The 25,236-nt window shown below is 46.5% G+C and overlaps 1 protein-coding gene across 1 annotated transcript in view; it reads right to left on the bottom strand.

The window, feature by feature from the left end:
* Positions 1-17,951, bottom strand: part of efnb3b (ephrin-B3b) — a 75,637-nt gene extending 57,686 nt beyond the window's left edge. Inside the window, exon 1 of the mRNA XM_034105643.1 lies at positions 16,747-17,951. Coding sequence (XP_033961534.1) covers positions 16,747-16,895 — 149 coding nt within the window. The 5' untranslated portion in view covers positions 16,896-17,951. The remainder of the gene's footprint in view (positions 1-16,746) is intronic.
* Positions 17,952-25,236: the final 7,285 nt, after the last annotated feature.

Genomic DNA, 25,236 nt, shown 5'->3' with positions numbered 1-25,236 from the left:
GGAAAATGTGAGGAGAGGGACAGACGGTAAACAACATTGCGGTGTGTAGACACTGCAGTAATTGAACTGGATGAATTGGAAACACCAGTCTTAACTCAGAGGGAAGTGCTGGCTTTGACCGCCTGACACCAATCACAAGAAGGGCCTGATTTTAATTTAGTCATGCAGGACACTTGGGAGCAGACGGAGATAACAAGCAGTGAGATGCATTCAGGGTACAGTGGAGGTGCCACGTCCTGGGGGGGGGGGGGGGGGGTTATCTGGCCTCTCCGTGTGGTTTATATGCTGGTCCAACGTCCATGGTATTTACTGCCTTTAATCTCCCATGAGGCCTTGGGCTAGAGTGAGATATGTGCCTGGGGGTAAAACGGAGGGTAATTCACACTCATACATGGAATTATAATGTTTCCACGCATGGAGCCTCTGAATAATTTACAGCTTTCAATGGCTTAACGTTACTCGTCATACACACACAGGTCTGGATCAGGATTTCGCCCTCGTCTCAACAATCTCTCAGTGGTGCATCACTAAATACAGCCCCCCACATCTCATTCTCTCTGACAGCCTGTGCAGCATATAATGATGTCCCCCTGAAACCGGGGTAGTAATCTCACACACTTGTCCGGCTTTTATTTGCGAAGGCTTCTCTCTGCCCACACCCTGAGCTCTGATTTCTATATCTCTACTTCTTCATAACTCTCTCCCTCTCCCTCCCTCTCCGTGGGCCAAAAGCCTGAAAGAGAGGAAGAAGGAGAGAGAGAAAGAAACGCTTTGACATTAACGAGATTGCTCGTTAAGAATGGAAGGAGGGAGGGAGGGGAGAAGGAGAGAGGGAGGGAGGTGGAAAATGGAGTGGCTGTAATTGGGAGGGTTTTGAAAAGGAGAGAAAGAAAAGGCAGAATTAGGTTTCCATCCAGGGCCTGACTGTTGTGTGTGTGTGTGTGTGTGTGTGTGTGTGTGTGTGTGTGTGTGTGTGTGTGTGTGTGTGTGTGTGTGTGTGTGTGTGTGTGTGTGTGTGTGATACAGAGGGGACTAAATATAAGGTGAGAGAATGACTTGTTGGATTTCTCAAAAGGTGCTAAAGGTCAGACTCACCTATCAATCAGGTTTATACAAAGGGTCCGGCTCTGCCCCCCCTCCTCATACCAGCCCCCCCATCTCTCTTCAGAGACAAAGAAACACTTTACTGTAACAGCCTACTGGAGACTATTTCCTCCCAGAGCTTGGAGCTGCTGCTGCACTGTCAGCAGGCCCGTTACAGAAATGCATTCGATTGGCATTTCACTTCTTGTTGCGTAGCTTCAAAAAACACCCGACACATCCTGCAGAGACAGTTTATAGCAACAACAAGACTTCTTTCCACAACATGTGGATACAAACCGTCTTTCTCCAGCCTCAAGGAGTGAAGTGCACTTCCTGTAACTCATATAACTGATACCAATTGAGAGATGTGCTTGTGTCTGAATATAGCAGCCCAAATAAGGCCATGTGTGTGTGGCTGTAACATTGGGCTTTGCATTTCTTAATGTATGCCAATAAATGTGTGCAAGTGTCTGTGTGTGTATGTGTGTGTGAATCAGTGTAATCCCCCCGCTACGGGACGCCCTCCTTTCTTCCCATGCCAGATGAGGAGATATTCTGCCAGAATCCACGGGCAAGTCGGCTGCCAACTGCGAACATACACTCTCAGCCGCACACCGGAATCATACACTGGCATGTGACGCATGCATGTAGGGCACAAAGACGTGTGTGTGTGTGTGTGTGTGTGTGTGTGTGTGTGTGTGTGTGTGTGTGTGTGTGTGTGTGTGTGTGTGTGTGTGTGTGTGTGTGTGTGTGTGTTGTGTGTGTAGGGAAACAGGAAGAAATCTTGGCTGTGTGTGAGCAGGTTTATTCTAGTCTATAGGTCTGGAAGAAATGTTGGGGGGGGGGGGGGATTAGGGAAAGAGCCCACAGAGAGGTAGATGAAGTAACAACGGGAGGGATGGGAGGATGGAGACGAAGGGGGAGACAATGAAAAGCAAAGGAAAGATGGTTGAAGAAAAGATAGAAATCAGATGGAGGCACGATGACGGCGGAATAAAAGCAGGCCGGTGATATGAAACAGTTAAATCGGGGGTTTATACAGAGGGATGGATAATCTCTACCTCTCGGTTCCCCCCCTCCCTCCTGCTCCAATCTCTCCATTGTGTGCCACTATGGAAGCAGCGGTGTACGGGGGGGGGGTTGAAAGAAATTCCCTCTCTTTCTCCAGCTAAATTAATAATATGAAGCTCTATCCCTCTCAGTCTGCTTTATCCTTTTATTCGTCCTCCTTCCCTTCTTTATCTCGGAGTATTCCTTGATTCTATTATTCCCTTGGCTGTATGCTAGAGTTATAGGAGTGTATGCTGCGCAAACGTGTGTGTGTGTGTGTGTGTGTGTGTGTGTGTGTGTGTGTGTGTGTGTGTGTGTGTGTGTGTGTGTGTGTGTGTGTGTGTGTGTGTGTGTTCAAAGCAAACTTGACAGGCTGCACACCAAACTGAGCCTGAGAAGTTCTTTGCCGGTGAGAGACTGCAGGGTATGAAAACGAGAGGCAGGGTGAGAAGTAGCGGGAGATGGATACAAGTGCGACAAAGGGAGAGGAGAGGGTGAGAGTTTCTGAGGAGATTGGAGCGGAACGCGAGGGAGGGACGGACGTGTGGGACAAGGTGGCGTGCAAAGGCGGAGGTGTGAGAGGAGGCCAAATAGATCAGAGCCACAGTTTAGAGGTGTAACACGTTGCATATGCAGCCTTCCTTCAGAGGCCCACTTCATGCACAGAACACTAGTGGACTTTATGTGCACCAATACTGCTGTGCGTTGTGAATTCTGAGGATGCTCGCGGTGCTTATCCTGCAGATATTTGACTGAACCAGACGCAGTATTGTACCTGCGCTCACCTCTCCCCTTTCACCTCTGCTTGAACAGGAAACGAGCGTATTTTGGCTGATGCTTATATTGCTTTTCCTTTTTCCACAGGCTCAGGTAAGCCTACTTTAATTGCGCCAAAGAGTGCTGCTGCTTCACATTAAAAGTTGTACACCAGGGGGAGGCTTCTATCGCGAGGCAGACATGCAGTGTTTGTTCTCGAGTTTGCGTCAGTACAACATGAGCTCTACACAACATGACGGGACATTTCCAACACGATTTGGTCCACGGATCAAAGGGAGTGACATGTATTATGTCAACAGATTTCACATACCTGTATTCACCTTAATGGTATTTCGTTCAACTAACCTAATACAGTTATGAGAAATGTATGAACATAATACATTTAATTAAAGTCATTGTTCAGTCTTGGTGTACAGGAGGAAGAATACTAACACGCAGCAGACGTGTTTAAATGCTGCTCAAAGCTCAGTCCAAAAAGCCCCATGCATGTGGTGGTTCTAGCTGAGAAGTAGTGAGTACTAGCCCAGTTCAAGCTCTGCTCCTAACCCCCCTCCCTTCTGCACCCCTCTTCCTCATGTGCCACCCCCTCCCCCTCCCCCTTTCTGTCTCTGCCAGTGGATGTCTTTAATCAGAGCGTCAATCAGAGTGCGGCGCGTGCAAGAGAATGAAGCTTAATCCAATATAAGATACACAAGATAATACAGCTGTTAAAACCCTCAGCCGCCTGCTAGATAACAACCCTGTCACCCACATTAAGTCCCCCGCTCCCCCCTGTCTTCCATCTCCCTCACTTTTGTCAGATCTCGCTTCCTTAATGCTGAAATTAATGGTTGTTAAATCTCTCCATCAGTGTTTTTTTTCTTAATTGGAGCCTCTTTGCGTCACAGTCTCCCTGAGGGAAATTATTGTTAACAAGAATCCATGAAAAACAAATGTTGTATACATTGACATTAGATTTAAAATGATGTCAGATGAATGAAATGCAAGCAGTAAATAAAGTAATACAAAGCCAACTGTTGAGCCAAGATGTGGGGAACATCCTTAAACAACTAATAAACACAACTTTTTATTTTGTTTTTATTGCAAAATACTTTAAAAGAGGTTGATTTAAAACTTTAATTAAAAGTTGCTGTGAAGTTGTACACATCTTCTCCGACGCAGGGCTGACTGCTGGTTGGTGGATTAGAGTATATTCATAGGCTTGGAGCAGATTAACCAGTTCATGTGACCTACTGGCCAAACTGGTCAGATTATCAGTGAGAAGACAAAAAGAGAAAGTGACGTTCAGAACAACAGCAGCCGGCGAGAGATAACACGTGACCACAGGTGGGCGAACCGGTTACAGCAGGCGAGGAGTGAAAGCGCGTCCGCACACCGACAGACGTTTAAACTAAACAGACACTTAACAGACAGATGCGAGGAGAGATAGTCGCTCAGGAGGAACGGGAGAATTAATGGAGGGTGACCTCTGGAGGAGGGGCTTCTGTCAGCACCTGCAGGAGCCGCTGGTTGGGTTTAAGAAACGGCATGGGTGAGGACGGAGAGATAAGATAGGACGGCTAGCCATTCGTCACATTTATGGGAGAGGTGACATTTAGCCAGGCGACAGCTCGAGTGTTTTTTGAGGGAGGAAAGGCCACAAAAAGGGCAGAAAGTAAAAAAAAAAAGTGGTGTGTATCAAGCAATGCATGCCCAAGAATGATTTGGGATGATAATAAACTGATTTGCGCTTGTTTTCTAGTTGTTTTGTGCAGGGCTGGTTTCGGCAGTTTGAGCATGGGACACCTCCAAACACACACACACACACACACACACACACACACACACACACACACACACACACACACACACACACACACACACACACACACACACACACACACACACACACACACACACACACACACACACACACACACACACACACACACACACACACACACACACACACACACACACACACACCTGTCTCTTGTCTAGGTGGGCATAATGTACGGGTGGGACAGAGAGATAGAGAAAGACCGAGACCGGCTTTTGGAGAGGGAGAAACGGGGCTTACGGAGGACAGAGGGAGGACGGAGGGAGAGCTGAAGATAAACTAAGCTTCACACAGCGAAGCAAAATGTGTGTTGGGCAATTTGTTGTGGGGGGGGGGGGTCCAGCGGACAAGGGGAGCGACAGGCCCGTTTGAAGGTGGAAAACAAGAGGCGGAAGCACGAGGTGGCCTGGGAGACAGAGGGGGTGGGGGGAATGAACGGGCAGAAGAAGAGAAGGGGGAAAAGGCAATGGGAGGAGAGAAAGAGAGGGGTGAGGGAGGGGAGGGAGGGTCCGTGGGTTCATAATCCCCTTACAGACAGCTTTGTTGAGTGATTGACAGCCCAGCACGCCGCGTTAGAGCCCGAGCACACGGAGGCCGCTCCGGCTGGAGGGATTATCTCTCCCCTGGTTTACAACCCCCCCAACACCCCCTCATCACCCCCTCATCACCCCCTCCTCGATAGGGTCAAGTGGTACAGGCCAGTTTCTGTTGTTTTTCACGCTCTCTTTTCATGCTCGTCCAGGAAACCTTGCTTTGTCTCACATTGTTGTTGCAAATAATGCTTAATGCTGCGGTGGATTGGAAGGGGGGGGGGGGGGGGACTGGAAAGCAGCAGGGGGAGTGTACACAAACCCACGCAGGCCATGTACACGAGTGCACGCACCCACGCATGACGCATGCCTGACATCCACACAATCACAGATGCACACACAGACATGAAAAAGTCCACTCAGTAAACAAGGGCACGGTGAGGGTACAGAAGCACTTAAACAAGACCTTGAGCGAGTTCTTTTGTTCAGGCTAAGTACCACCATAATACAGTTAGCTCGCCCGTCACAGGAGTGATTACATTTAAGAGGAAACATAAGGAGAAAACAAAGGTTTTGATTAAAAAGAGATAAGCTAACAGAAATACAGCTAATTTAAAGCACTTATGTATGATAGCGGCTTTAGAACGGTTATGTTAAGGCTTGGAGAAATCAGATTATATGATGATTTTTTTCCCCCCCAAGTGCCAGAGTGAGGCTGGATGTGTTGCCATGCTCAGCTGTGTACACACACAAATATAACGGCCACCCAGGACCAAGATTCCAGATGGTCTAGGCCTAACTGGGACCGGTGGCTTAACTGAAACACACAGACTGGTACCAAACTCAAATACCACAGCAGCTGTGTGTGTTAGCTCGCGAGGACACGCAGGCGCACTTTCCAAAGGAGCCGTGCAGCCAGAGCATTTGGGGAAATGAGCATCACACGCAAATACACACACACACACACACACACACACACACACACACACACACACACCAAGGCACAAGGTGGAGGGCTGCACATGTTCGGCACGGCGACCCACAGCCACTGCCACCCATCCATCAAGTGCAAAAACCAAAGAACACAAGCGAGAGAAAAGGAGGGCTTTTGTCCCATCTCCCCCTTTCCCCCCCTCTGCACCAGCATTCTTCTGGCTTGATTTTCTTTGTGGGGAAGTAGGGAAGGAGGGAAGAAAGGATGAAAAGGAAGAAAGGAGGGTGCTCCATCTGTTTTTCCCCTCCTGTGTCTGGGGACCTGCAACACAGCTGCACTCTGATGCCGAGCAAGACGGATAAAGAGTACGAGGAAAGGAGGTTAGAGGACGGGATAGGAATGGCTTCCTGATTTCCAGAGAGCTTGGAGGGAGCGGTACATCTGCTCATGCATGTAGGTGTAGGTGTGTGCGTGCGTGCGTGTGTGTGTGTGTGTGCGTGTGTGTGTGTGTGTTGGCCCGGCCATGGCTCACAATCACTGCGGTGTCAAAGTAATTGACACCGCAGTGATAGGCAATCCTGATTATTCATCCCGTCTGCACTACAGAGGACCTGTGTACTGCCTATGTACTGCTGGACAGTGATGAGGGACTGAGGAGAAACAGAAACTGCACATGAAAAACCACCCACCGTGAAGAAGAGAAACAAAAGGAAGCCGAGTGGGGAAAAAAGGAGAAGACGACGAGAGAGAGAGATGAAAGCAGTTTTTTAAAAAGAAGTGGGAATACATGTTACAGTCAGCCAACTAGCTGTAACATGATAACAGCTTGGATACGCAGAGAAGGAAATGTACACTGCTGCTGCGGCACGGAGAAATTGAAAGAAAAGACAAAAGAAATGAAGGGGGGATTAGTGAGGAGAAGTGGACTGGTTTTACAGACTGCGAGGGGTAAGAGTGCGTGTGGGAGAGAGCGAAGCTGAGTGTGTGTGAGGGCTTTCAGTGGAATCGCTCGGAGGGGGGGGGGCTCTTTTGTTCACAGGGAGCACAGGGAGGAGGATGAAGTGAAGGAGAGAGAGTGAAGGAAGGAAGGACTGAGGGATATGCTACTGACGGAGATGGAGGGGGGGGTGGGGTGCACCTCCGAAGAAACTCAACCCCTCCACTTGGACTTTTGCCAGAAGTGAGAGCAATAACATTTTTCATGTGAGCATGTATGAGTCTGTGTGTGTATACAAGCCCCTTCACTGTGTGTGTGTGTGTGTGTGTGTGTGTGTGTGTGTGTGTGTGTGTGCGTGCGTGCGTGCATGCATGGCTGTGTGTTAAGGATGGTCGCAAGACATGAGGACAAAGGCAAGAGGAAGAGAGAGAGGAAGAGGGCAACATGGCTAAAAAGCAGCTCTGTAGCAAATCGCGCACTGAGTCGTGTAGTATAGCCAGCGCCGGGGTATCAGATGATGGCATGTGGACGGGGCAACAATCCACTTCACCGCTCTTTCTATACAAGATGGATCTCGTTAGAGTTACTTGTCCCGGACGACAAAGCGCAGCGCTGCACGTACTGCAAAATACGACCACTTGGAAGCATTCAGCTAGTTTACTTTCGTGCTTGGCCCTTAAATCATCTCGTCACGTAGACATACTTTTATTGGCAAAACTTACCCACTTCAGGAAGCAGGAGAAGCAGCCCTTTTTTATATTTGACAACCATGCATTTAGGAGTTTAAAAGAGATTTATAAACCCATGAGGATGGATTGTCCCACTCTTAAGAGAACAATGTTGCCAAAGTGAGACTAACATGACATTAAAAAGGGGCTTCAGTACGTAGCTAACTTATACGTGTGGGCTATGTAGATATATGGAAAGGTAGCAATTAGCTTAGCTTAGCATAAAGACTGACTATACAAGAAGAGGAGTAGTGCAGTGATGTCACCCATTAGTTTGCTTTTGGGCCGCCACCATCTTGTTTTTTGGAATCAAAATGTGACAACATAAGGCTGAACAAGACATTTTAGGCGAGTAAAATGTTGGAAAGTGGAAACACAACATCAAAAGACAAGAGAGGTAGTGATCTGTAATTTACAAAGTATTCACTGCCAGAAGCAAACTACTGTTTATTTAGCTCTAAATGAGACCGTAATTTACAAGAAATACCATCATGCCGTATTGTAGTCTTGAAAGTAATAATTGAGACCATGAACTTAAAAGGAAACGCCTATTTAATAACAAGTCTTTATGCTAAGCTAAGCTAAGCTAATTGCCTCCTGTCTTCAGCTCCATACTGAAAGCAAAGACGTAGCAGTAGTATTTCCATCCGAGAAAGAACTAAAACTCTCACAAACGGGAAACTTTAAGAGAGAATGTTCCGGTGATAAACCATTTTTAAATCGAAAAAGCTATTTAAAAACAGTCACACTTCGCACGTGCCATGTTCCATCTCAGTATGCAACCCCTACACACCTCGTAACAGCTAATCTACCCTACATGAAGCCAAAAAAAGTTCTGTATGCAAAGCTGAAGAAATCATTTGTATCTCACATTTCCATCTTAATCGTGCATTCTGTAAAACGTCAATCCTACTTAAATTATATTCAATGCAGAACCCAGAAAATGGAGCATGATTTTTTTCCCCCTGCGCAGCTAGCCAAGGTCAGTTTCCCCATAGACTGCAAGGATGGGCTAATGCCAATGCCAGATGGACTACGCTCACTGAACGGTATTTTACCTCCTAATTAGAACTATGCATATGTTCACACACACACACACACACACACACACACACACACACACACACACACACACACACACACACACACACACACACACACACACACACACACACACACACACACACACACACACACACACACACACACACACACACACACACACACACACACACACACACACACACACACACACACACACACACACACACACACACACACACACACACACACACACACACATTTTAGGAGAAGAAAGCGTGAAGCCTGGAGAAGGAATCAAGGTGCTGCATGGGCGTTGGAGAATATTACAAAAGATCTGAGGTGGAGAAGTCGGCCTGTGCTGGTATAAGGTAATACATCTGTTTGCTTATTAGTAAGCTTCAAGATTATTGGTCGTTATAACAGCAGGGGCAGGGCAGGACAAGGTCTCCAACCAAAGCCTCTTAGCAGGAGGATCATCTCGGACCAATTGTAAGTCAATGGGTAAAGATTATCTTAACGCTAAGATGCTTTGGAGTAACAGGTCTCCACATCTCCCACCCAACAGCCAGAGGGTGCACCCCCCCCCCCCCCCTCTAACCACCCCCGACACAAATTAAAGCAGTGATTGTTTTGTAGTTGAGCCATGAATAGTTGCTTTGCTTTGGTACCGGGCGTTTTGCAGCTCTGTGTGTGTTCTTTTGTATATCTCTACATGACAGCTTCTTATGCCAAAAATATAAATGTAAAATGGGATATTTGAAAGGTAAAACGCCACCTGTAGCCACCATCACTTACAAAAGCGGCTAACGGCTGTATTCCTCGCTTTTTCTAGGTCCATTTCGCTGTATTATTGTTATTCCAGACATGACTTTGCGAGAATGTGTTCTACCTCGGCTACAATGGATTACAATGAAAGGGAAAACATCCGGAAGACACCGTTTGTCTGTAGCCTCAATAGACCAGAATGAAAGTTGACTTTTGAATCATCATGCATTCACTGCATTGTTATCCTGTTTTTCTCACACACACAACATAACATTCTCTTTTATGATATGAAAGGTGGGTTTTCCAATACTTAGAATCCCAACATTTTATACTCTAGTGCAATGGACTTCAAATATTGATCATACACTGGAACAGTAGAGCTTTACGGAATTGATTTGGCTTTCGGCAAATTAAAGTCCATCAACACATTGTTCTGCCACGATGCATTTGGCATCCTTCCTGCCTCCGTTGGTCCTGCAAACTGTGTGTGAAGTTTGAGCACAGTGTGTGTTTGCGGCGTCTAACCTTATGATAGGAACTGTAGTAAATAGAGAGAGGGGGAAACAGCTGCCAGTCTCTTAATCGCTCCACGCCAAGTTGATCAAAGAGCTCATTCTGCCCAAAAACTGGGAATTGAATTCCTTTAAAGCTTACCAGGTTTCACGCTGGACTTCACCGGGATAAATATTATGGGACGTGTCAGTAATGAGCAATGAGGGGCCGGCCTGGTTGCATGTGAGCAGGAAGCAGCTAGGCATGGTGGTGACCTATGGATCATCAGTCACCCTCCCTGTCTGGGCTGTGTCACATCAGTACTCGGCTAACTCGCCTAGCAATCCATCTCACTCCCGACTTCCCTCTCCGTCGTTCCTGCTTTTTTGTTTCCTCCTCTGACCCTACTCTCCCCTATCTCTCCCCCATCTCACCCTGACAACACCCTTCTCTTTCTGCCCTCTTGCTCATATCGGTTGAAGATGTTTTGCCAAAAACTTCAGCCGTGACGAGGAACAGCCGCCCCGACGGCAAACGCGCTCATTTGTCTCTCTTGTGTAGACACACTCTCCTTTCTCTTTAACATTCAGTGAAACTATTTTGAGCCGCTTTTCAATCAAGGCGGTGTGCGCACATCTTCTGGCAGACGGCGAAACTGCAGAGTGATGGAGTATCAGTGCTGATGGAAGTGACGGGACGCAGAGGCTCAAACTGTAATGAACTCGGGCAGCAGGGGACGCGAAGAGAAAGATAAGAGGAACAAACATTTGGTTTCGCATTTTACAAGTTCTGGATAACTGTGTGTCGGGCTAGGCAAAGAGGACTGCATCTTGATGTTGATTTAGTGCAGAGCAGGTGTGAAAAGACAACACACTGCAACACATCCCCACCCATAGCAGGTCAATTCAGTCCGACACGAGTCTTAAAATCACTTTAAAGAACAATAAGAAATCTGCTACAACGCTCACTTCCAAAATGAAGTGTTCTTGTCCTGAAAGTCAGCATAATACAGTTTTTCGGCCTGAAATCCTGCTTGAATACTTAAAACAATCAGATTTGATTAGAAACAGTTTGGAAAATCTTACTACAAAGGCAGGTTTTGGCTCGAAAATAAGGGCTTTACGACTTCATTACAGACCCCAGAAAAAGATTGTATGCAGTGCAAGTGCACATGGCAAACATCAGAACGGCTTAGAGCTCGAGTTCCTTCCACAGAACTTAGTATTCATGGCACACACACATACCAGCACATCATCTGTCACAACCCGAAATCCACACACACACACACACAAAATGACAAGAGCGTCAACTCTCTCGCTGCTACCCTGCTTATCTGGAATGATGCCGAAGCCACAGTAGCTGCCCAACCCAATGTTGTGGAGATGTGCAGAGCTGGGAGTCTCGTGATACTGAGCCAAAACAAAAGTGAATGGCAAGGAGAGGAGGGAGGGAAGAGGAGGAGGAGGAGGAGGAAGGAGAAAGGGCTGAGGGGAAAAGCTATGAGACCGGAACACGAGTAAAAGAAAGGATAGGGAAGGTGATGAGCAGCATAACAGAGGTTGCTTCTACATTGCACGCACACACACACGCACACACACACACACACTGGCGGCTCATACCACCAGTCCATTCCTCTGTGTCACCCGAGGGAGGAGGATTGACCTGGCCTAGTCCAAATGCTGCCAGGAGGATTGGATGATCCTTCTTAGGCAGGGGTGTGCTGTGAAGCAAGCTAATGAGAGGCCAGTGTGTGTGTGTGTGTGTGTGTGTGTGTGTGTGTGTGTGTGTGTGTGTGTGTGTGTGTGTGTGTGTGTGTGTGTGTGTGTGTGTGTGTGTGTGTGTGTGTGTGTGTGTGTGTGTGTGTGTGTGTGTGTGTGTGTTTAGTCTGGCTTTGCTAAGGGGCTCTGGGTTCAGCCACCCAGGGATGCTGGGTCACATGTGACCCCTTCAGACCCCGGGCCCCGGATTACTGTTCCCACTAGCACCATGGTCCGATGAGTGTACGTGTTTCCGGGGGAAGAAAGCTGCTTGTTTGTGCATGTGCTCCAGCCACACGCGTTTCATCTCCTTCATCCTAACCATCAGCACTTTTAACAATTACCAAAATCCCAAAGTCATTTCTAAAGCCTCGGGGACTGTGGGAGTAAATTAGTTCCTTAGCTAGCCCCAGCGTATTTACTACGACGCTTTATGGCTGTTGTGATGTTGATGAATGCGCACAGCCCCTGCCAAATAAACTTATAATCGAGTGATAAAATAATGAATGAATTCCGAGTGGAACAACAGTCCGTGACGCCTGCCAGTTTCCTCACCTCTCCCCCGTGTGTGTGTGTGTGTGTGTGTGTGTGTGTGTGTGTGTGTGTGTGTGTGTGTGTGTGTGTGTGTGTGTGTGTGTGTGTGTGTGTGTGTGTGTGTGTGTGTGTGTGTGTGTGTGTGTGTGTGTGTGTGTGTGTGTGTGTGTGTGTGTGTGTGTGTGTGTGTGTCTGCGCTTGCACATCTGCCCTTGTGTGTTTACCGTCTCGTTGTGCGTGTTTAATGCTCACTTGCAACTAAAGGACCACACACTTTTTACACATGTGTCCGACATAGAAGGGGGGGGGGGTCAAGCCCCATGAGTCTTTTTGAATGCAGGCATCTGTTGAGATCATGCAGCTGCGATAGATCTGTAACGTCACACACTGACTGCATACCTGCGTGTCCACCTACCAGCCTGGAATAGAGAAGAAGGATTCCAGCCCGTGGCGCGATTGGCTGCTTTTCCCCTGGCACTTCCATTCTGCAACATCAGCTCAAACCTCTCTTCACAGCTCCTGTTGCTCTTAGCTCGTAAACGTACACACACTCACTTTTTCACCAAGAAAAGGGGGAGGTAGAAAGAGAAAGGGAGCTCTAGGGAGGAGGGGCTGCTTGTTTTAACAGGCAGCTTGGGCAATACGGTTCATATTCTTTCCTTCTCTTCAATACATTCCTTCTCTTGTTTTCCCTCACTCGCAAAATAAAAAAGTTGCCCGGTGGATATTCTCTAATCATTTAGCCCGAGGTAGGCTTACCAGACTCCTCTTACTTATCCACACAGCCCAGAAAAGCCTCAGTGCACTCATGCATTATTCATGAAGAGGAAACCTACGGGTAGATCTTACGAGGATGAAACCGGGTGTGGAGTTTGAAACATACAAACAATCAATAAAGCAGTGGAATGCTGCTCCTTTGATACGACACCCTGTTTGCCCCACTAACACTCATTCCTCTCCCAGAATGCCCTCGCCAAGAAGATTTCCAGTGATTTATTGTTTTTGGAAAGCCTTTCCTTTCACATTTTTTTGTAGTTGAAACACTTAGCCCAGTTAGCTAGTCTTTTATCCGGCGCCAATTAGCCGGCGATTAATGAATTATTGAGAAACGAGAAAGGGGGGGATTACATTTTAATGTGGATCTTAGGGGGAATAGTTGTATTACAAGTCACCGCGAGCGGCGAGCGAGGAGACGCCCACCCTCAGCAGCCGTTTACAATAATCTACAGCCGTTTACACAGTATGGAAAGAAAGGAAGAAAAAAGAAGGGAACTGTAAGCGATGGGAGGGGTTGGAAGAGAGGTTTTGGCCTCCAGAACCGAACTTGAAAAGGCGCCAAAAACTACAGAAGTCCATATGCTGTGATCAGAAGAGTCACCAAAGCCAACATTCACTCCACTTGAGTTCCCCTTCGTTGTGTGTGTCCACCAGTGTGTGTGTGTGTGTGTGTGTGTGTGTGTGTGTGTGTGTGTGTGTGTGTGTGTGTGTGTGTGTGTGTGTGTGTGTGTGTGTGTGTGTGTGTGTGTCACCTGCACTCTACTACCACCCCCCCAAACTGAAGAGCGGTAATGCAAGACTCGATCTTTCATTAGGGCGGCTGTGTGAGGCTGATAATAGGAGATGCTGGATAAGGATAATGTATGTCCGGGGGGAGACTCTTCCCAAGGTGATCGTTCTGGTTCAGTTCTCTCTTCCTCGAGCAGAACCTGTATTGGCACTTGAGACTTAACTGCTATTGATTTACTTAGGGTTAGGACTGTCTCTCTCCCGGTGTTCCACATCCACCTCCTGGCACCTGCTGTTTATACACCCCTCCGTCTCCTCTCTTTCAGGCGGTGCCGGATTAATTCCAACTGATGGAGCAGTCAATACAAGGGTGGATTCAGCACTTGGATACTATATTTTATTTATGATGTATTCCAGGAACTCACCAGGGTCCTCTCCCTTTTCCCTATTCACCTCTGTCGCTCCTAACACTTCTCTGGGTACGTCACAGGCTGCTGTAGCGCTATAATTAGTGGCTGGATGTGACACATGTTTCCAATTTGCTACGTCTGGTCACTGCACTGGAGAGGGGGGGGGGGGGAGTGACGGAGCGAGGTAGAGATAGAGACAGACGGGAAGTGACAGGAGGGAGAAGAAAAAGTAGCCGGGAGAGAAGGAGGGCTTTGAGATGGAGGCATCACGAGATACATGGAAGAGGGAGAGAAGAGGTGGAGAGGAGGCGAGCTGCAGGTGGACGGTCTAAACTTCAAAGCAGAACATCCAGCAGAGGTTAACAATGGGACAGTCCATTTGCTGCACAGACAGGAAGTGAACCATACATGCGCTCCTGCACCTGATGGATACACACTACTGCTTCTGCTTGCTTTGCGCCTCATTTCAGGAGGACAACCACACGTGTGGGCTCTGGACTGTGTCCTTGGGAGATGCGCACTATTTGGACCAGCACGGGCTCTTAACATATTTCAGCCCAGGGTGAAGATTTAGCCCTGAGGCGGGCTCAAATTAAAAGCACAGCTCTCGTCATGTCGATAAACAAGTGCATGGAAGTATGTAAAGGGGCCAAGAAAATAAACTGGAGGAATGACTAAGCTGATTAACTATGAATAGTAAGCTTGGTGAATAAGCTGCACAATAGGCTTTGTATTTTGAATATATGAGTGAGCAAATCTGTGTGGATGACTATGGAATCTGGCGTCAAAGCCACCACACCTATAATTGCCAGCCAGGCCCATTCACTAAGCCCTGACACCCACCTAGCACTAAACTCCATTAGGACACAATAGCATGGAATCACCTGTAAGGCCACAAAAGCCCGAGCTGTTAGCTTCTCACTTAAAATTACCCTCCCGTGTCCAACTCTATGGGCGAATCCACCCACTGCTGACAAAAAGCCCTCATTAAGGGCTTCGTGCCTGGCTCCACAGCGGGGGCCCACGCACAGTCACATCTGTGGAGGGGAGAAACCGGGCAGGACATATAGCCTGCAGCACATGGATGCATTGAAAACCTGTTGGATTTAAAAAAGAAAAAAGCCCCTGGCATGGGTGTGAGGGTTTACTAAGCTGCTACAGTTAGTGTATATTTGTTTGTTTTGCATTTTAAGTGAGTCATGGAGGCAAAGGTTCAAGCAATGGGAGATACTCCATACTCCTTAAAGCCGTATAATCTGGTTGCTTTTATTTAATAAGAGGAGAAATAAAGAAAGGATTTGCAGAAATGAAGCCTGGTTTACTTTCTCTATGTTTTCGTATTCCTGCTACACTATGTCTTTGGCACTAGTGTATGTCTTTCCTAATTATGTTAGATATATTGCATTGTTGGAAGACACTTCAGATTTGAACTCTATTGTAGATTTTGTGCATAAAACAAATTAGGCCTAGTGTCACTTTTACTACCTGGTTGCTATCAAAGCTTTATACATTAAAACACTGTTACTGGTACTTTATGTTGTCCACTTGGATGTGTATTTTTGTAAATGTGTGTATTTTCAATTTTTTTCTGTAATACTTTATGCATGCCTCCTAATATTTTTGGCACTTCACTTATTCGGAGTCTGACTTCAATCCCTCCCTTTCACTTGCATACATGTCCTTGTTATTCTCAAATAACCCCCCCCCACTCCACTCAAATCTCCCTGCCACCAGGCGTCAATTCAGACACTGGGAAATTGGCAGAGGTGTGAGGAAAGTGTCGGTCGTTAAGCCCGGACGGCCGAGAGGTGTTTAAAATGACATTTCCTCAGCTAATGCCTGACGCCTTCTCCAGAGGCAGGGGAGAAACATGCAAATTAGTGGGCACCTTGCAGTCAGAGGGGCCAGTGGACCGGGGCCTATAGACTTCCACCAAGGTCAGCCACTCAGCCAGCAGCAGCAAGAGCCCCATCACACCTCTTTATGACCCCACACAGTGCTGCTATAGGCCGGCAGTTTACAAGGACTGTACCAACAACAGCACCCACCGCTGGATTATCCACTGTAATCAATGGGAGGGGGGCACATTCACAACAGCTGGGAAACGGATCACCCCGATTCATCTCACGGTGTATACAGTTATCTAATTACACTTAAGATGAACACAATTGAAATAAATTGTGGGGAGAAAATAGTAGTGGATTCGCGTAATTATGTAACTTTATGTTGTTTTGTACGTCATGTTTGCATTCCAAGGCCTTTACCTAAAGTCACAGTTAAAACATGCAATTACAGTAATTCTTCGATCACTTTTTTTTCTCTTTCTGCAAACTTCAAGTTGAAACCTGCATTTAAGCAGATCTTATGGAGAGCTCTCTACCTTTCGTTCAGTGAATTCCAGAAGATGGGCTCCATATTGCTGACCGTCGACCCCAGTAAATCCAGTACGAGTATCAGCAGGAGTCCCAATCCATTCCCACTTCGTCGACACGCCATTTCAACCCTCGCACCAAGCATTTGTAGTCCCATTTTAAAAAAAGAAATGGTTTCTGTTTTCAAAACTGTCGCAAAGGAGATCCTCAAAACAATGGATGTGCGACGACAAGCCGATCAGGTAGAGGCAGTCAGCGCGTGGGGTGAAAGACAACCTCGTGGATCCAATGTTACCAAATGTGGCTGAATTAAACCAAAAGCAGACAGGAGAAACTTGTTCAATCCGTGCGTCAGGGTCTCCAAAAACTACGGTTTTTCTGCGCGTCCACGGTCGTACTATTTCAGTGCAGATCCCATGACTTTTCCATTAATTTCTCATTAGTCCTTTCTCCAAAGCAGTGCTCCTGAGCTCAAATATAACTCCACTGAATCGAATTTTCGGAAATGTACCGCCACCCAAGCGCTATTTCTGTTGCCTCTCGGTGCGCCCTAATTGTCTTTTTCCGAACAATGTTCCCTTGTTCTGTGTGCAGACTCTGGGTGATTTCTTTCCCATTACCTTGTTTTCCTCCAAAGATCAACCCTCCAACATATCAGGCTGAAGTGGGAAAGAAATAGTCAGTGATTCAGGAGAAAACAGTTGAGATCCGAGCCAAAGGAACCAAACAATTGCTGTTTAAAACGGAAAAGATGCCACTCGTGTCCACAGCTCCATCCTCATAAAGACATGTTGATGCTCGCTGGGCTTTAGTCAGTGCGTAATGCAATCCGTATTCTGTAAAACACACACGGGTTGTAAATCCGAGAACCCTTCAGCATTCGTTGAGAATTAAAACAACAATAAGAGAGAAACAAAACCAAAGAGCTAGAAAAGCATCTCCACTCTCATAATTTCGTGAAAACTTGTGATTAAAGTGATTAAAAAAAACAAGAGTCCCGGTTTTGGAAATGGACGCCTATCTGCTGTTGCGCATCATTTGGATTCTTCTCATCCAAAGCATGCGTTATCTTCAACCGTCTCTCTGCTCCACGATCCCACCGGTTGGACTGGCCCTAATGCTCGCAGCACATTGACAGACCGACTGGCTTGTTTGAGAGAAGGAGGAGGAGGGAAAAAGGAGACGTGGATGAATGGGTACAAATAATCCCCATCCTCTGACTGGCAGGCAGCGCGCACTGACGGAGCGCAATTCTTCCAGGCTTTTTTCGAGGGGGGCGGTATCGAGTCCCTTTTTTCAGCACCTCCTCCTCCTCTCTGAGTTTCAGGGGCCCCCCGACTCGGACCTCTGGACTCTCTGGCTCTCTATTCTGCCTCCTTTTTCTCAAACGCAGATGAAGAACCCCCCCTCTCTGCTCACCAACGTCATGATGGAAGAGCAAGAGCGCCCTCAATGCATTTAGTGGGCATCACATGTGAATTGAAAACTGGAGAAAATATTATACACATTTCAAAAAGTCCCTATAAGAGTTTTAATCAAGATGTAATATGCCTCAAGGTGCAGTAAAGAATCATTACAGATGTATTTAAGGAATATTATAACTATATTTTAAAAGATAAAGTCCAATTAGACAGGCATATTTTTGGTTAGTATTGCTCACCATATATTAGGACCAGTGGCGGTTCTAGAGTAGGGGGGGGGGGGGGGGTGTTATTTAATGAGAGATGGGGTAGTTCAGTATATAGTCATAGCCCGAAAAAAACAAACTAAAATACCATAAGTGGGAGTAACAGAGTTTGTGTCAATGACTTTTATTAAATTACATTATTGATAAAAACATTGCTGTTATTTTAGTGCCAAGCCTACAGCCTACAATCTTTGCTGCAACACTTTCACAAATTGTTTTATCATAGATTTTCTTTTAGAGGGGGGCCACAGGTGGGTCCAAGCTCAGAATCAGAGTCTGTATTCGTCCCACAGAGGGGACATTTACATTGTTACAGCAATTAAAGAGCCAAAGATAGCTTAGTATAATTGAGAAGCATGCATGAAAATATAAAAAATAAAAGTAAAATTACTCAGTGTCAGAGGGGCACAGGTTCCTGTTGGCCCCCCGCTAGAACCGCCCATGAACAGGGGGGAAATGGAAGATATTAATCGAATGATCACTGGTTTGACCCTTCAATATGTTATTGGGCAGGATGTTGACCCTGAATTGCTATGTCTACATCACTTAGGATTAAAACGTCACCATAATAACATGTAATGTAAATACTTGAAAGGAATGATGTCACACCGAACTGGATTCACCTCATACGTCTTTAGGCCAGTCTAAACAAAAAGATCCCCCCCCTCTCTCTCTGTGTGGGAGGATGTGGCCCTCGCTCTCTGTCTCTCTATCCGTACCCCCGTTGACAGCAGGGGGAAGAGTCCCAGCTTCAAAGTGGGCCCTCAGCTTGATGAGGTACAGGACGAGTCGGGTGACAGGCCCCACTGAGGGCCACACACACACCAATGTTTACACTGAGGCCCCCGGTTGGCCAAGCACACTGACACTGATTCACTTATACAAAAACACACACAGAAACATGTAGAAGGTGGGGAATGGAGGAGTGTCGAAACTGTGGCTGTACTGCCCCCATGTGGTGGATGGAGTGCACTATAGGTCAGAGGGATGTGTACCCTGACAGACCTCTAACTACACTTTGTGCTACAATGCTGAAAATACTCTCCATCCATCCATACACTTCAGAGGTCTTATTGTTATTATTATTACTATTACTTTTTAGAGCTGCACCTGAACAATTACACCTGAGAGACTGATTGCTTTTAAATCGATTTGCACAATAGCTACAGTGGTGGAAATAAAAATCCCAGGCTTCCAAAAGTGCAACATACTGTACAATAAGACATTAAATAGTGCAAGTAAATCGTGATGTGAGTAGAATGCAAAGTAGTGTGCTGGAAATCAAGCCTACACAATAACTAGGACACACACTTATGTCACTTTTACTTCAAAATAAAAGCTTCAAATATATTTTTATGCTTCAATGACTTGTAAACTGGAGAAGTGCCTCTCTTACAACACTTGAACTTAATACGTTTGGTGAGCAGGTTGTATAATCTTCTGGAGAAAGTGTGTAAGGCTTTACGACGCTAATTGCTATTGTATTGCATTATGGGAAACGTAGGATCCAGCTTTTTGGAGTAAGACCAACTTTAGAAGCTACAAGTCATGAAAGCTGCAACAGGACATACTTCCAGAAACATACGGGGGGAGAGAAAACAGAGAGGAGATGATACCTTTAATATTTGTAATTGAAAAATATTTCACAACTAAAGAGGAAACCACTCGAAAGACCAAGAACATCTCCTGCTGTTCCTGCACAGCCAGGGAGAGAAGGAAATGGAAGTGAGACAGCAAAAGAAATGGATGGTGGGGAGCAAAGATGTATTAAGATAAAGTCAGGTCTGCCGGGAGGAAGTCCTGAAACTGGCAAATATTGTAGCGTCTTGCTCAAGGGCAGGAAATGTCCTCTGCTATGCAAAGTAGCGTGGCTTTCACCGAGGAACTGTAATTGCAGGTTATTGCGATCCCAAACAAGTAACGAATCGATTTTTAAGAGATGTTCAGAGAAGGACGAAGCGAGCAGAGATTGAGCTGTTGCGCTGATCTCTTGAAAGCTTGCCAGAGCGGACGACCGAGCTAAATGTAGTGGAGGAAGACCACAGGAGTTCAGAGGTGAAGCTGGCATGAAACCAGACCTTCTGCTCCGTCTGGGAGTCTATCGCGCGGGGTGAACTGGCTTTCGGGTCTCTCTCGCATTTCTGTGCGTCAAACATGAGTCAGTTTTGAAAATGGCTAAGCTATAAGATACCACCTACATCAGGTGCTGCTAATGTACCTTCCAGGGTGGTGTGTGACGATGTGTGTGCATGCTTTATGCACACCCGTAGCTGTATGTCAGTGTTTATGGTGCTTATTTATTCATGCCGACCTCATTTACTGCACCGACCTTCAACTTTCTTCATAACCGCATCCTCTCCCTGGTGGCTGCAGTGGGCTCCAGCTGCCAGACCTCGACACAACAGCTTTCCACACACCACACACACACAAAAAACAACACACACACACACACACACACACACACACACACACACACCAACACACAAACACACACACAAACACACACACACACACACACACAAACACACACACACACCACACACACACACACACACACACACACACACACACACACCACACACACACACACACACACACACACACACACACGGGGAACATTAGGCATGTGGTAAGGTTAAGGATACACAACGCACACACGCACGCACGCACACACACAGACCCATGGTGGCGGGAGCACAAAGACCCCTAGACAGGAAACATATACCTGGTGGGAGTGAAATTCACACCGAGGGGGGTGCAGAGAGCTTGGCACCGTCGCTGATAGATCTCCGCTGCACGTTATCCTTCAGAATCTTCCACACACACACCTCGGCTGCCAACACACACGTCATATCTTCCTGTGAGAGAGAAGACGGGGGCAGGTGGGTTTCGTGAGTGGAGGTGAGGGGTTGTGTAACGTGTGATGTGCAGATCACACGTACACGTCGTACAGAGCGACTAGCTGATTCTGTGCCAGTAAAGAAATGTGTACCTGACAGTTGATCTCACACACACCTACTGCATTTACATACTGTGTGTTTGCTATTCAGCGTGTTTGTGAGGACTTGCTTCCTGATTTACCATTCGCAGTTACACTGTGTGACGTGCAGGCAGGCTTGGAACGATGTCTTCAAATGTATTCCCAAAAATATATAATTAGATTACTGGTACATCTTTTCAAATGGGAATTATTAGCAGGATTACAATGTTATAATGCCTTTGACTATAGAGAATTATATATTATAGGTAGACGTACTGTCTGAATTGTCTTTTTGCTTTTCATTTAGGCTACTTTCATTTCTTTTTTAATGAAATTCATGTGTTGAACTAAAACAGCATTTTTCAACTTTCTGTAAACCTAGTCTAAAATGTAAGAGGACACGTTTTTTATCCTAAATATGAATTTGATATTGAGGAAATCCAAAAGAAACATCAAGTTATCAGGTAACATTACTTGTTTTATACTATGTTACTGATGACTTAACTACTTAACCCAGGTTACTGGTAGGGCTGTAGCAATACACTAATCTCACGATACGATACCCAGCTCACAATACGATATATATATCACGATATTCAGCCAACGATACGACTCGATACGATTCGATACACTTATATCATTTTCAGCGGAGGATATTTAACAGCTGGAGAGGTGGAGCTCGCTCTTCCCTTCGCTCACAGAGCCAGAACACAGCTGTTTTTCTGACTGAACCATCTTCTGCTTGCAACATTACCGCGCTTTTTATTAATTAAAGTATACATTTGAACATTCTCAGAGACTCAATTAGTCTCCTTTTAAAGCTTCTCTCCTGGACGCGAGAATAACGAACACAGTTATCAGACTTAATGTATCGATACCTGCGGCTGAAATATGGATACTTTCTCGGAAAACTAAATATCGATATATATCGCAGGATCGATTAAATTGCACAGCCCTAGTTACTGGACAGATTACATTTTTTAAAGTAACCCTTCCAACCCTGCTTGTGTATATATAAAAACATTTAGAAACCCAGTTTAGTGACTCATCATATTTCAGCTTTTTGACTTGCAAAAAAAGTGTCTATTTTCTCCTCCAAGCCTCTGTGTTGCTTTTATCTCTATCATTTGTCGATGCCTAAAGAGACCTAAACCATCCAGTGTTTCACGAGAAAAGCCAAGATTAGAGGAATTAAAGTCCGATAAATGGTCTAAATTGAATTAGCAACACAATACCCAATTCAAAAACTGGATTCAGTACATAGTATTAATGTAATCCTTGTATCTTCACTCTAAAGTAGCCCCCTATGAGGTGCAGACCACCCACAACGTGTCCACTTAGGAGGATTTCCCTCTTATCTCCATGAGCATATCTGATGCAAGAACACGCTCGCACAAATCTATCCACACTTGGACTTTGGCTTTCATTTTCTCTGCGTGTCATATCTCCCCACCTCCGCCTCCCTTTTTATTTTGTCAACAGGGCGCCTCCTTACTCCTGCTAATCCCCTCCTCCATCTGTCTCCTCAGCCCCTAAGAGAGCTCCTCTGACCTGGCACACTCCTCCACCTGCTCCCCCTGACCACCCCATGTACTGTGGCGAGGGGGGAATCAGGGAGGTTGTAGAAAGATGTGAAGAAAACGACTGGCGCTGAGACAATGTTGTCCATGCAGCTTGAGGGCAGGTAGAAGGATGAATCTAGGCCTCTACCTTTCCCAAGAGTGCAATTACACAAGCAATTACTCTCCGTGGGCATCACACACCCCACTAACGGGAAAGGAAAGGGCTGAGGGGAAAAGCTATGAGACCGGAACACGAGTAAAAGAAAGGATAGGGAAGGTGATGAGCAGCATAACAGAGGTTGCTTCTACATTGCACGCACACACACACGCACAAACACACACACTGGCGGCTCATACCACAGTCCATTCCTCTGTGTCACCCGAGGGAGGAGGATTGACTGGCCTAGTCACAATGCTGCAGGAGGATTGGATGATCTTCTTAGGCAGGGGTGTGCTGTGAAGCAGCTAATGAGAGGCCAGTGTTGTGTGTGTGTGTGTGTGTGTGTGTGTGTGTGTGTGTGTGGTGTGTGTGTGGTGTGTGTGTGTGTGTGTGTGTGTGGTGGTGTGTGTGTGTTGGTGTGTGTGTGGTGTGTGTGTGTGTGTGTGTGTGTGTGTGTGTGTGTGTGTTTAGTCTGGCTTTGCTAAGTGGCTCTGGGTTCAAGCCCACCCAGGGATGCTGGGTCACAGTGACCCATTCAGACACGGCCCCCGGATTACTGTTCCACTAGCACCATGGTCTGATGAGTGTACGTGGTTTCCGGGGGAAGAAAGCTGCTTGTTTGTGCATGTGCTCCAGCCACACGCGTTTCATATCCTTTCACTCCTAACCATCAGCACTTTTTAAACAATTACCAAAATCCCAAAGTCATTTCTAAAGCCCTCGGGGACTGTGGGAGTAATTATTCCTTAGCTAGCCCCAGCGTATTTTACTATACGACGCTTTATGGCTGTTGTGATGTTGATGAATGCGCACAGCCCCTGCCAAATAAACTTATAATCGAGTGATAAAATAATGAATGAATTCCGAGTGGAACAACAGTCCGTGACGCCTGCCAGTTTCCTCACCTCCCCCCGTGTGTGTGTGTGTGTGTGGGTGTGTGTGGTGTTGGTGTTGTGTGTGTGTGTGTGTGTGTGTGTGTGTGTGTGTGTGTTGTGTGTGGTGTGTGTGTGTGTGGTGTGTGTGTGTGTGTGTGTTGGGTGTGTGTGGTGTGTGTGTGGTGTGTGTGTGTGTGTGTGTGTGTCCTGCGCTTGCACAATCTGCCCTTGTGTGTTTACCGTCTCGTTGTGCGTGTTTAATGCTCACTTGCAACTAAAGGACCACATCCTTTTTACACATGTGTCCGACATAGAAGGGGGGGGGGGGTCAAGCCCCAGGAGTCTTTTTGAATGCAGGCATCTGTTGAGATCATGCAGCTGCGATAGATCTGTAACGTCACAACACTGACTGCATACCTGCGTGTCCACCTACCAGCCTGGAATAGAGAAGAAGGATTCCAGCCCGTGGCGCGATTGGCTGCTTTCCCCTGGCACTTCCATTCTGCAACATCAGCTCAAACCTCTCTTCACAGCTCCTGTTGCTCTTAGCTCGTAAACGTACACAACACTCACTTTTTCACCAAGAAAAGGGGGAGGTAGAAAGAGAAAGGGAGCTCTAGGGGAGGAGGGGCTGCTTGTTTTAAACAGGCAGCTTGGGCAATACGGTTCATATTCTTTCCTTCTCTTCAATACATTCCTTCTCTTGTTTTCCCTCACTCGCAAAATAAAAAAGTTGCCCGGTGGATATTCTCTAATCATTTAGCCCGAGGTAGGCTTACCAGACTCCTCTTACTTATCCACACAGCCCAGAAAGCCTCAGTGCACTCATGCATTATTCATGAAGAGGAAACCTACGGGTAGATCTTACGAGGATGAAACCGGGTGTGGAGTTTGAAACATACAAACAATCAATAAAGCAGTGGAATGCTGCTCCTTTGATACGACACCCTGTTTGCCCCACTAACACTCATTCCTCTCCCAGAATGCCCTCGCCAAGAAGATTTCCCAGTGATTTATTGTTTTTGGAAAGCCTTTCCTTTCACATTTTTTTGTAGTTGAAACACTTAGCCCAGTTAGCTAGTCTTTTATCCGGCGCCAATTAGCCGGCGATTAATGAATTATTGAGAAACGAGAAAGGGGGGGATTTACATTTTAATGTGGATCTTAGGGGGAATAGTTGTATTACAAGTCACCGCGAGCGGCGAGCGAGGAGACGCCCACCCTCAGCAGCCGT

This window comes from Pseudochaenichthys georgianus, chromosome 18 (assembly GCF_902827115.2).
Source record: "Pseudochaenichthys georgianus chromosome 18, fPseGeo1.2, whole genome shotgun sequence".
Classification (NCBI taxonomy): domain Eukaryota; kingdom Metazoa; phylum Chordata; class Actinopteri; order Perciformes; family Channichthyidae; genus Pseudochaenichthys; species Pseudochaenichthys georgianus.
The sequence above is the reverse complement of the archived record's forward strand: the minus strand, read 5'-3'. Positions and strand labels throughout refer to the sequence as shown.